At 52.4% G+C, this 12,007-nt stretch overlaps 2 protein-coding genes across 5 annotated transcripts in view; both read right to left on the reverse strand.

Moving 5' to 3' along the window:
* Positions 1–12,007, reverse strand: part of EIF2B5 (eukaryotic translation initiation factor 2B subunit epsilon) — a 566,918-nt gene that overhangs the window by 515,491 nt on the left and 39,420 nt on the right. The gene's annotated exons all lie outside the window — the stretch shown is intronic.
* On the reverse strand, positions 1,815–11,214 carry AP2M1 (adaptor related protein complex 2 subunit mu 1). Of its 4 annotated transcripts, XM_025375160.1 has the most exons (13): positions 10,944–11,046; positions 8,840–8,956; positions 7,666–7,671; positions 6,777–7,042; positions 5,635–5,717; positions 5,236–5,241; positions 4,903–5,038; positions 4,657–4,798; positions 4,064–4,183; positions 3,832–3,967; positions 3,631–3,728; positions 3,044–3,155; positions 1,815–2,430 (listed from the first exon to the last, which is right to left on the reverse strand). In XM_025375160.1, exons 2-13 carry the CDS (start codon positions 8,911–8,913, stop codon positions 2,296–2,298), a joined length of 1,314 nt encoding a protein of 437 aa, XP_025230945.1. In that variant the 5' UTR covers positions 8,914–8,956; positions 10,944–11,046; the 3' UTR covers positions 1,815–2,295. The 4 variants fall into 4 exon arrangements, with proteins under 4 accessions (XP_025230945.1, XP_025230946.1, XP_025230948.1 ...); XM_025375161.1 differs by lacking the exon at positions 7,666–7,671 and having other exon boundaries at positions 10,944–11,214; XM_025375163.1 differs by lacking the exons at positions 5,236–5,241; positions 7,666–7,671 and having other exon boundaries at positions 6,777–6,930; positions 6,970–7,042.

The following is a 12,007-nucleotide window of genomic DNA, read 5'->3' on the forward strand; positions in this document are numbered from 1 at the left end:
TTATCAGGGCCGCGAGGCACCGGTGGTCTGGCGGATGGGAGCCTCCCAAGAGGCAAGCGGCTGATAAAGTATTTTGGCTTTGCCAGGTTTTATGCGCTCCCTCGAGGCGCGTCTGCTGCTGCTGCGCACCCAGCCAGGTCCATTTTGGAGCCCGCCCAGAGCTTTGCTGACTCACCCCGGTCCCTCTCAGAAGCCCCCTGCTCAGTGCTTTGCTTTCGCGGGTCCCCAGACCCTACGGGCTCCTCAGCCTGGTTGCCAGCGGCACCCGCCTCCCCGCCGCGACTTGCCTCTTCACACTGTATAATTCAGCCGACCTTTGTGAATTAAGCCAATTCCGTTCTTCCACCACCCCAGGGCACGACCAAATCCACCGCCAAAGGGCAAGAAAACCAGGACAATGTGGCCTGTATAAATTATTCCCTACATACACCCAAAGCAGACTTCTCCGCACTCAGTAAATGCCAGTAAAAGGCTATTTCCTTTCACCGATTCCCTCAGGAAGTTAGGAATTTCCTCCTCCTCCAAAATGACGCTACTGCTTTACATTTAAATCGTAAATATTCCTCCGATGGTTCTCTAAAAGTGGCACCGAAAACTATATTACCCATTCACCCCTTTGGATTAAACACTGCCATCATGAGGAGTCAATCCGGATACTGAATCATTTTACAGGAAATACAGGTAAAGAGGAATATGTTAAGTGACTTCTTAGGGACAACAGGCAAATTCTGATGGGGGAAACTACAGAACTCTGGTTTCTTCGACAAAATTGCAAGACCTGAAGGGAAACATCGATTTTTAAAATTTGAGAAGCATTAACCAACCACAATGAACCTTGTCTGGAAAAATTTGGTAAGACACCTGGTTAGTGAACACAGATTGGATGTGATATTAAGGAACAGGTCACACATTGATCATAGTTGAAGTTGGGTGATGAGACATGGAGATGCATTATATATATATATATATTTTTTTTTTTATTTGAGACGGAGTTTCACTCTTGTTGCCCAGGCTGGAATGCAATGGCGCGATCTTGGCTCACTGCAACCTCCACCTCCTGGGTTCAAGCCATTCTCCTGCCTCAGCCTCCTGAACAGCTGGGATTACAGACATGCACCACCATGCCCAACTCATTTTGTAATTTTAGTACAGACAGGGTTTCTCCATGTTGGTCAGGCTGGTCGCGAATTCCTGACCTCAGGTGATCCACCCACCTCGGCCTCCCAAAGCGCTGGGGTTACAGTGTCAGCCACTGCACCCAGTCCATTATATTATTCTGCTTGCAAATCTTTCCTCCTACCACCCACTCAGCAAGATTTGGGAAGCCTGGGTAAATGATGGAATTAAAAGGTCAATTTCTTAGGATGGCTATAAGACCAAATGTAAACTTCACTTAATCTATACCTAATCTAATTAGAAAACATCTGCCTAAGAATTAGAGAAAGAACTGGGTGCTGTGGTGGCGCGTGCTTGTAATCCCAGCTACTCCAGAGGCTGAGGCAGCCTCTGGATCCTAGGCTAAGATCTCTTGAGCCTAGGAGTCCGAGGACCAGGGGGAATAAAAAAGAGCTAGGGAAAGATCTACCCCCAGGGTACTGGGGCCCGCTGAGGCTGCTTGCCCTTGAGGCTTTCTTAGAGGAGCCAGGAAACCTGGGCCCAAAACCCACAAGGATAGGGGCTTGGATGGCCCAGGAGACGCCTAACTGGGACAAGACAAGGAAAGAGCCTTTAGAGTATTCAGAACAGAAAACTGCGGGGAGAGCAACACCAGTTCCCTCCCCAGGTAGCTCCCACATCAACACTTAGCCAGCAACTCCACTCTACAGAGTTTATTGGGTTTATAACTGGACGAAGTCACACGTGTACAAAATGAAGCTCACACTATCCCAAAGCAGAGTAGGGACTGAGGGCTGGGGATCCGTTACTGGCCTTTGGGAGAGCTCTGAGGTGAGGGGTGCAACTGACCCTCCCACTCCAGAGGTGCGGCCACAGGCGTGGGAAGGAAAGGGAACCCACCTGGCTTTGGTCACAGAACTCAGAGCCTGGCACTAGGCCAGGACAGACAGGTGGAGGGGAGAGCAGGAGCCTCAGAACTTCCCTGTCCAGGGAGCCCAGGGGCTACTCCACCAGTCCCACTTGCAATGTGCTTGGCCCAGACCTAGACTCAGGGGCTGGTGCAAAGGGAAGGCAGCAAAGCAGGAGGGAGGAGACACTGATGTGTGGTGGGAGAGGGAGCGGCACCTGGACCTGTTGAAGAGGGTTGGGTGGGGAGGTGGGCTAGCTGCCTAGTGGCAGCTAGCAGCGAGTTTCATAAATGCCGCTGCGGCCAATGTAGCGCACCCATTTGATGACATCATGGTCGCTGTAGTTCAGCTTCGGTTCAAATACCTTCAAGTAGCGCACCTTGAGGCCAGAGGGCGCAAATGGCACCTGGGCAAGGACAGCTCGTTAGAAATGTGGCCTTCCTCTTACAGCTGCTCTCCTCTGGGAAGTCCCGTTGCCCTGCTCTACTTCATCTCTACTACAGGTGTTTGAATGGCTGGGGTCCTTAAAGAAGCTGGGGTGGTGAGGGACCCTCTAAGAGGTGACTGAAGAAGAAAGCCCTGCCAGTGACACCCGGAATCAGTTCCTTTCATCAGCAGGAGACAGCAACCAATGAACTGCTTTAGAACATACTTATCCTGCTCAATATTATGAACTTAAAATTAAGGTGGAGAAAATTATGTCTAACATGCACAAAGCAAAGTCAGTCCATTATCCTGTCTGTAAGTAAACTTTGTGTCTTACCTGGCATTTAAACAATCTAAGTTTTTCGAAAGAACTGTGTTAGGACAAGCTAAGAGAAGTGAAAGATTTGCCTCACTATGAATAGTAACTTCTACTAAGAGGCTTGAAAGGGGAAGAATGGATCTATGAATTAAAGCCAGTTCTTCTTTCTAGGCCTCAGTTTCCTCACCTCTAAGGTGCAGCGGTTTATCGGAATGATCTCTAAGAGCTTTTCCAGCATACCCTGGCATGACTCTAGGCCCCTCCTCTGCCATACCTCAAAGTTCATGGAAATGGGGGGTCGAGCCCATTTCTTCTTGTCGTTGGTAGGCAGAAGCTCAATCTCTGCGCTGATCTGCGATTCCTTCATGCCTGCCATGCGCTTGATCCTAGGAACACAGGGACAACGGGCAGCCCATTGTAGCTTGGAGAAGTTTCAAGGGCAGTTGCCCATTTTAAGAAAGGAGCACGCCCAGGAGCTTGCAGGAGGTGCCAGAACAAGAAGTGGTCAGGACCCTGCTAACCACTTGCTATGGAAGCTTGGGTCTACTTCTTTAGGACAACAGGATGCAGTTTCTGCCTAGACACTTGGGCATGCTATCTTTGATTTGTCAGCTTCACAGATACATTACAAAGGCAAGCAGGGAAATGCCAAAGCATCTTAAAAAATAAGCACGTGCATGAACCCAAATGCAGGCGTGTACATACTCACATGGAGGCATAAAGGCTGACAGTACAAGCAGAGGCTCCTAGAAAAGCAAAGAGGCACACTCCCCCACCCCTCATTCAGAAGGATCAAAGGTGAAAACAAGAGGGTACACTGGGATCTTGAACCTGCTGTGGCCTAATGAAGGAAAGACTCACTTCCACACGATGGCATTCTCGCTGGCCTTGTACTTGGCCTTTCCCTTCATGCAGATCACCTGCACCCCACTTGTGTTCAGTGGGGTTGGGATCCTCACCTAGAAGTGACACACCTGTCAGGGAGCTCTGTCAAGCTGTGACATCAGCTGCCTTTATTCCTAGGGACAAGTTCTTCCTCCTCCCCGAGCCCCTTGTCCTCACCTCAATCTTCTGAGCCAGGAGTGAGGGTTTAAAGTTGGACTTGATGACCACCTTGACCTCCAGTTTGGTGCGTCCCACTTCTCGCACTAGCGGGATCACCCGGAAGGGAAGGATGATGTCCTTGGTTGTGCGATACCTTAAGGGATGGGAAGCAAGGTTACCAAAGAGCTGACCCACTTCCTCTCCCCAATCTGCCAGCAGCACTGGCTGCCTCCTCACACCCCAATGGCACCTCATAAGCTCAAACTCTCCATCTGGCGGGATAAAGCTGATGCTGCGTTCAGAGTCAAACTTGCTGAGTCGTACACACTGGTGGAAGGTGCAGTCATCAATGGCAATTGATTGCTTCCCACTGCAAGCAGGGGCAGAAGAGGAGGTCTCATTGGTACAGGAGAATGACAGGTGTCACGCTGGGAGACCACTCCACCCCAGGCTGGCACCAGAGACTATGAAAAGCTGCTAGAATGCAGCTTTCTGACTCGGAGGTCTGCCCCAGAGCTTGGGATGAGAGGGAAACCTTGTAAACTCATCTCTTGGGGGCCCTACTGCTTGGGACCTGGGTGTTTCAGGCACACTGGGCAGAGGCGGCTGTCAGTATGTACAGAAGAGGCCTTGGTCCTAGGGACCAAACAAAGGGGCTTGCTCTGAGGACAATCCCCTCATCTCTCTTAGCACCAATGTCAAGAGCGAACAGCCAGGCTTACCGTCAGGAACAGAGTTTGCAATTACAGTGGGAATGAAATCCAGAAGAAACTTGTGGTTCACTAGACCCCACCGAGCCCTCCAAGGGACACCCTTTCCCACCAGCTCTCCTGCCTCAGGCACCTCTTGCTTGTTTCATCAGCTGTGCCTTTGCCCTGCTTTTCAATAACAATCTTGTCATTCATCCCAAACTTGCATTCAGGCATGCCACTCAGGTAGCTCTTCATCACCACCCGGCCCGACACATGGGCACTCAGCACCTGCCCTGGTGATGGAACAGATAAATGGGGAGCAGCAGAGTCAGGCAGGCAGGCCGGCCCAGGATCCTGCCCTGGGCCCCCTCCAGCTTTGTTGTGAGAGGGACCTCACCTTGTGGGGACATGAGCAGGTTCACACTCTCCAGCACATCCAGGAAGAGCTCATTCCGGCGATACTTGATACCCTCTCGCCGCCAGCCAATCTGCCCAGTCACCTGGCTGGTGATCTGTGACTGCTCTTCTTTTGTCTACATGGGAGCAGAAACAAACAGCAAGAGCCTCACTCCCCTCTCCCTTTAATCATCCTGTCTCTATCCCCACTCCACCCTCATTCCCCATCCCTTCTAGTCCCCACCTTAATCCATTTTCCCCTATAAGCCCCAAAGGGCAGGGCCTGGAGAAACAAAGCAAAGCTGCAAGGGCAGAAGCTAAGGGAAGGGCTTACCTGATGCTGGAGGCCGCAGGGCCAACGAGGTGCCCACATGAAGCAGCAAGGGAGGCAGAAAAGGAGGAGAAAGCTATGAGGCTTGGATCCTATAGGAGAGGGCCCAAGCTCTCTCCTCCTGAGGAACACCAGGCCTCAAGACCAGGCCTCCTCCCCCAACCCTCAGTGCAAAAGGAAACTGCTTGAGCTGTATTCCTGGTAACAGAGATGCTGAATTGGCTGCTCCTGCAGTGGGAGGACCACATAGAGCAAAATAGGCCTGCAATCATGGCAGGAGGCTCAGGCCAGCACTTCCTGTTATGGGAGGGCTTATGAGTCAGCTCAGACAAGGCTCAGGGGCCAGCTGAGATGAAGGGAGATTGGCCTGCACCCTGACTATAGTCTGCACAATTCAAGTACCTGACTCTTGATGCCCTGCTGCGTGATGAAGGTTTTCAGCGCGCCTGTCTCGGAATTCTGTGGATAGCCAAAGTCTAAAATCTCTGAAAAAGAAGGGAACCATCAGCCCCTGAACAAACCTTCTCATTCCAGTCCCTAGTTGGGCCTACACATGTCTGACTGGCACAGCTCCCAAAGACCATGTGGGATCATCTGCAACAAAGTCTTCTAGCTTTGTAGCATTTATTCTGTGATTTGTGCTTTACAGGAAAACAATTCAAATGTTTGATTTTTTCAAATAGAGAAATCAAGGCCAGGCGCAGTGGCTTATGCCTATAATCCCAACACTTTGGGAGGCCAAGGTGGGAGAATCACTTCAGCCCAGGAGTTCAAGACCAGCCTGGGCAACATAGTGAGACCCAGCTCTACAAAAAATAGTAAAAATGAGCCAAGCATGGTGGCATGTGCCTGTGGTCCCAGCTACTCAGGAGGCTAAGGCTGGAGGATTGCTTGAGCCTGGGAGGTCAAGGCTTCAGTGAGCTGCGATTACACCACTGCACTCAGCATAGGCGACAACAGTAAGACCCTGTCTCAAAAAAAAAAAAAAAAAAAAGAAATCAATAGAAGAGTCACATGGCCAATGGGTGGCAAATCAAGAAGCTTTGAGCTGTTTTCTCCAGAAAATAGACAATGGGAAGGTGGAAGGATTCACCTTCCCTTAGATCACACTCTACAGAGAAACAGAGATAACAGTGCACCCCCAGGGGCTTGTAGTATCTCAGTCTCCCCCAGGGTCTGAAGCAGCTGCTGAGATGGAAAACCGGGTGGACAGTCAGTGAAGTAAGGTCCAAGCCACAAAGGAAAGAGGATGAATACAGGAGGCTCACCACCAAACCTGAGTCAGGTTCCTAGCCCCGTGGAAGACCAAAACTTCCCCTCCACACCTGCTGGCCTATTTCTGTGTTCTACTTCAGACCAGCCTTTAGGTTTGGATGTGAACTGGCCTTCTGAGGGGCATAGAGATCCTAGTCCAAGAGCCCAGATACTCAGGAAAGAAAGTTCAGAGTGTACCAGAGCCTCGGACCTACACCCACTTTCAGGCCAGGCCCAGCCTGGTTCTTTCCCACCCTAGGCCCCCTGCCCTGCCAGCCCACCAGCCTCACCATCCAGCAGCTCATATATGAGTACAAAATTGTTCTTGATGTTTTCCTCGCTGATCTTGCCAAAGTAGGCAGCCATCACGTCACACATCTTATAGAGGAATTCGAAGACCATGGCAGCGTTGACATTCTGCTTGGTGACTGCTGCCAGCCAAATGTTAGACCGCTTAACATGGAAGAAGCTGGTGCGAGCAATGTTGGTGACGGGGCTGCGCACCTGCTGCCGGGCATGGATAACATTGACCCGAAAGGCATCCACTGCGTTCCTCCTGAGGGAAAAGGGTGCACAGGGCCTGCTCAGCACCCAGGCGAACCTTACCCCACAAGGATCAACCACAGCTGCTAACAGCTCCACCCACCTTTCTGCAGAAGTCTGACACAATCTAAAGAAAGCCGAACCACTGGGGTGGTTCCCTTCTTATGACTCCCTGTGGAGGCATGGGAAGAGTGCCTGAGCTGGGCTAGTGTCTAAAGGCCACAAGAAATAGGGAAGTCAACTATTAAGGCCGATGTAACCTTAATAAAGTGAGGTTCATCAGGTTTAGAGACAGATATTCTTGACTCCCAGGGCTGGCCCTAATTTCCCAGCTTTATCTAGCTTCCCTGTAAGCTCCCAGGTCCAGGACAGAAAGAGACACTGCTTCTCCAGTCCTCCCGCTAGTGATCCCACCAGTGGGGAGGGCCGACTCCTCCAGATGTTAGACAAAGCCAGCATGGCTTCAGAAGTCACAAAGGAGGAAGTACCAAGGGGCCATGGAACTGTGCTACCCATTCTTGCCCAGGATCCAACTCCAGAGCAAGTTCAGGGAATGAAAAAGGATGCAGGAAAACAATGATGGGGGCAGGGCCCCCACCCACCTGTACCTGGGCAGCAGCTTGAGAGGCCGCTTACCTATTGCTACGGCAGTCAATGAGATGGGATGAGAGAAATGACGCCAGCAAGAAGAGGAGAGTGACAGCAACGAGAGAGAGGGTTAGACACACAACACACCGGGAGGGCAGCACACACCGTGAGGTGGAAGCAGACAAGACAGGCAAGGTGGCGTGTGACCCAGCCTTGGCTTGCCTAGTCCATCCAACGCAGGAGGGGGGCTGGGGGTGGGGGTGGGGGGTGTAGCCAGCCAGGTTCAGGCAGGCCAGGCCTTGCCACAGCTGCAGCTCTAGCTCATGCCACACCACCAGCCAATGGACAAACACCCGCAAGGGCCAGGCCAGCCCATCAGCCAGGGAGCCAAATGAGGAGCACTGCCACAGGCCCATTCTGTGACTTTATCTCAAGCTCTCTGAGGAAGAAAAACAGGCAGCAGGAACCAGAGGAGCCTAATCTCATTTGCGCCTCGGAGGCTAGGATAGGTCCAGCGTGTGCAAGGGGGCGCAGAATGAGAAGGCAGGCTGTGGCTCTGTGTGAAGGCCCAGGATATGGAGCCGCTCTGGGTCTACTCTGATAAACCAGAGAGGGTAGCATGGCCTCCCTGCCCTTTCTTAGTGACCCAGAGAGTGCCTCACGCTCCCTCCCAGCCTCTCCCCCAGGAATGGCCCAGAGGAACTGAAGACAGCTGAGTCAGCAGCCTGACTCCTGAGAAAGGGAGCAGGAGAGGATTGGGTAGCCTGGAGAGGCTTTCAATAGAATCCAGTGAAGGCGCTTGATATGGGAAGGGCTTCTCAGAGCAAGGCTTAGATGGATTAGTGTCTCCAGCCTGGCCACTAACCCCACCCACTAGAGATATTTCTCCTTCTCCTCAAAGAAGAAATTCACCAGCCTGGGCAAAGGCACTCATCTCCAGCAACCAGGCCTGTATAGAGAAACAGGATGCAGGAAGGGCAGGCGTTCCTAAAGCTGTGGGACCATGCCATTCCACGGGTCCCACCTAGGGGCCAGCAGGCTGGCTGCCGGGCGAATACCACCAGACCTAATGGGAGCCAGGCTACACTAGCGGAGCTTCCAGGGTGCAGCCAGGGGTCAGGGTGGTCCAAGTCAAGCCTCTGGTGAGAACAGACCTAATCCTGCATGCTGGGGCTCGGGGGCTGGAGTGGTGGGGCACAGCTGGCTCCGCCAGAGGACTCACCCGATGTCATCTCGGTAGACTCGGGAGATGAGCACCTCCCCCTTGTGATTATAGATGAATAAGCCTCCAATCATGGCGGCAGATCAGTCTCCGCGGCCCATTGCTCTGAGAACAGACCTAGGACAGGCGGGGGCGGGGTAAAAGAAGACCTCAGGATCTCTGCCAACATCCCCTGTGGAGCTGTGCAGATCACTGGAGCTTTTTTCCTGACTCAACCCTTTAGCAAGTGACCTGCAGCCCTCCCAGACATGCCCTTCCCCTCAGCTAGGCTCCAGTTCCTGTTTATTCCACACTGGATGGGAGAAAGAAACTGAGAGAGATTAGGCTCAGGACTCTAAGGCCATTTTGACCCTCCCTTTCCTGGGGCTGAGCATCAGCAACCCCGCCCCCTCTCTCCAGCACTGAGCTCAGGAATGATCCTTTTCGTCCTCCTCCTGTGCAGACTCTCAGGCTCCCGCCAGTGAGTCACTAAGGCCTGCCTGCCTGCGGCTGCAGGAATGGCGGTAGGAATTACTCCAGTTGGTTCAGGCCTGGGGCCCCCAGGCATAACCTTTAGAGCATCCAGTCTCTCGGGCTCCACTACCCTTCAGAGAAGGTCGCAGGGCCTGAACTTCCGGCACTCTAAATTCACAGAATTCAAACATTCCAAGAAAGGGTGTGAGGAGAAGAGAAGGGAGCCCTTAGGCCCTAATGTGGACCCGGGAGTGTGGCTTAACCTCTTCCAGGCAGTGGAATAAGCAGGCAAAGGGCAAAGGAGGAAGGTCCTAGTACTGGCAGACTGCACCTCCATCACCTAAGCTGCTTATTACAGTTATTTCTGACTACCACCCCCCTTTCAAAAAGCTCTGGAATGCAATAAAAGTAAGGACTGGGGGGTGGGGGTAGTGCAGGCTCATAAAATTAAGAAATCCTTCCATCTGAAATCGTGATTCCAGGCCCATCAAGTAACTCATTTCTGGCCTGGGTGCCTATAAACAAGAAGCAGGGATTTCAAGATGCCTGAATTATCCAAATTATTTGGGTCAAATTAATTTAGACTGCTTGAGAAAAGGCATTAATTTGCTTTTAGATTTCCTGGATTAGCTCTGGTATTAATTTCACAGGGAGTACTTTAGAAGACTTTTCTAAACTGGAAAATAAAGCCTTTTCCTGTGGCTGTCAAGGTCTTCCAGAGGGGTGAGCGGCCTCTCAAGGTGGTGGACTCATCCCATTCCTCAGTCCCAAACAGGCTGGTAGAGGAGATGCAAAATGGAGGTAGAGCCTGGGGCAAAGAACCAAGTCCACAGGTATATCGAGTGGTAGGTAGGGAAGGGCACCCGAGAACCAGAGGTGGGGCCTTGGGCAGGAATGGAACATTTAGTTAAGGGGAAAGACCGGCAGTGACAGCCAGGCAGCGTCCTCAGGTGAGCCCACAGCAGCAAATTGGGCTGGTGGAGTGCACCTAAAGGTAAGGGTTTCCAGTATGGAAAAGGTCAAGGCTTTAAGAAGGAAAAACCAGCAGGGGGAAATTGACGGTAGTGAATAAGGGAAAGCTGGGGAGACAGAGCCTGCTTGGGGTTCAGGTGCAGAGTAATGAGGGGGTGGTGGGCTTTTCGCCTTGGGGAGACATCGTGGGAAAAGATGGTGCCATGGGGCGCGGGGGCCGTCACAGGTCTAAGGAAGAAGAGCCGCGGGATGTCACTGAACTGAGAGGAGGGGGCGCCGCATGGTGTGAGATCTGTCACAGTGCAAGGAGGCGGAACAAGGGGGTGTCACTGTCCTACCAGACGGGGAAATTGTCCTTGCGCGGAGGGTAGGGGGTTGGCACTATCCTAGGGAGGGGGCGCTGCGCAGCGTTCCTGCTCTGGGAGAATTTCAGGCGGTATCCCTCTCATGGGAGGCGCCAGGCGGGTCAGGTGGAGGGCACCGCTCCCCGCCAGCCCTGCAACCTCGCCCCGGGCGCCCCCGCCCCACCGTCAGCCAGCTCCCGGGTCTGAAGGCTGAAGCCACTCCCGGGTGTGGGCAGCTTTCTGCCAGCTCAGCGCAGGGCAGGACAAAGCTGGGCGGCGAAGCAGACGACCCGCGGCATCCTCCCCCACGCCATAAGGCCAGATCCCCGGCTCACCTGGTGTCCCGAGGCCCCTTCTCTGCCGGCCCGGCCACTCTCCGGATCCCAAGATGTCCGCCCGCCCCCTGCTCGTCTGCCCGCTGCCTCGGCTTTCACCGCAGTGCCGCGGCCCCGCCCCGGTCCCGGCTGCGCGTGCGCGCCCGCCTCTCGCGCCGACTACAAATCCCGTCAGGCCTCGCGGCCTCCTTGCTTGCAATTTGAAGCGCTCTAGGTTTAGCAAAACTACAACTACCGATTGCTTTCGAGAAACCGTCCCTGCCTCAGGAAGGGGTAGGCGTGGCCTTAGCCGGCCCTACCAGAAATACACATTCCAGCATACACCGCTCCACCGGCCTCATTTTTTTTTTTTTTTTTTCACTGAGCGCTCTGGGAATTGTAGTCCCTGCACTTCCTCCTGTTCCTATTTGTGTTTTGGAGTTTTGGAATATTAATGCCATTTGTAGAAGCACATCTGTTAAGCCTGGGATTGCTGTAGGCCTTTTCTGTCTCCAGAGTCCCAGGACTGGCAGTCCTCACTTCGCACACAAATAAATACAACTTGGCAGTATAAGTGTTCGTGCTGAATTTACTGCTTTCTAACACTACCTCTGATTCTCCCAAGCTTTTCTCATATATTTATTCCGGACATGAGCTTTTTCCAAGGGATCAAGACCCAAGGAGAGGAGCGAGGAGCAAAGAGGAGACTACTTGGGAAGAAACTAAACCTTTTCACAAATATGTCCATGACTGTACACTCTTCCTCGAGGTCAGCTACAGCTTTTCATGAATGAGCTGATGTTCTCCTTAGCTATACCTATGCGATTGTGCATGCCTTCTAGTGACAGGCATATATGTTGCTTAGAAGATGTTCAAAGAGTTGAATTCAGTTTGACATGGGATTTGAAATCCCTTCTTTGATAAACAGAATCTTTACATCTAAGCTGAGGAGACAGAGCCAACCCTCAAACATTAAAGGCCTGCTTGGTTCTTGCAGAGATAAACTGCTGCCTTCTTTGGGCAGGACTGTGCCTGTCATGGGAGGAAGGAAGGGTGAGAAAGGGCAGATCTGATTGCAAATGTTA

This window comes from Theropithecus gelada, chromosome 2 (assembly GCF_003255815.1).
Source record: "Theropithecus gelada isolate Dixy chromosome 2, Tgel_1.0, whole genome shotgun sequence".
Classification (NCBI taxonomy): domain Eukaryota; kingdom Metazoa; phylum Chordata; class Mammalia; order Primates; family Cercopithecidae; genus Theropithecus; species Theropithecus gelada.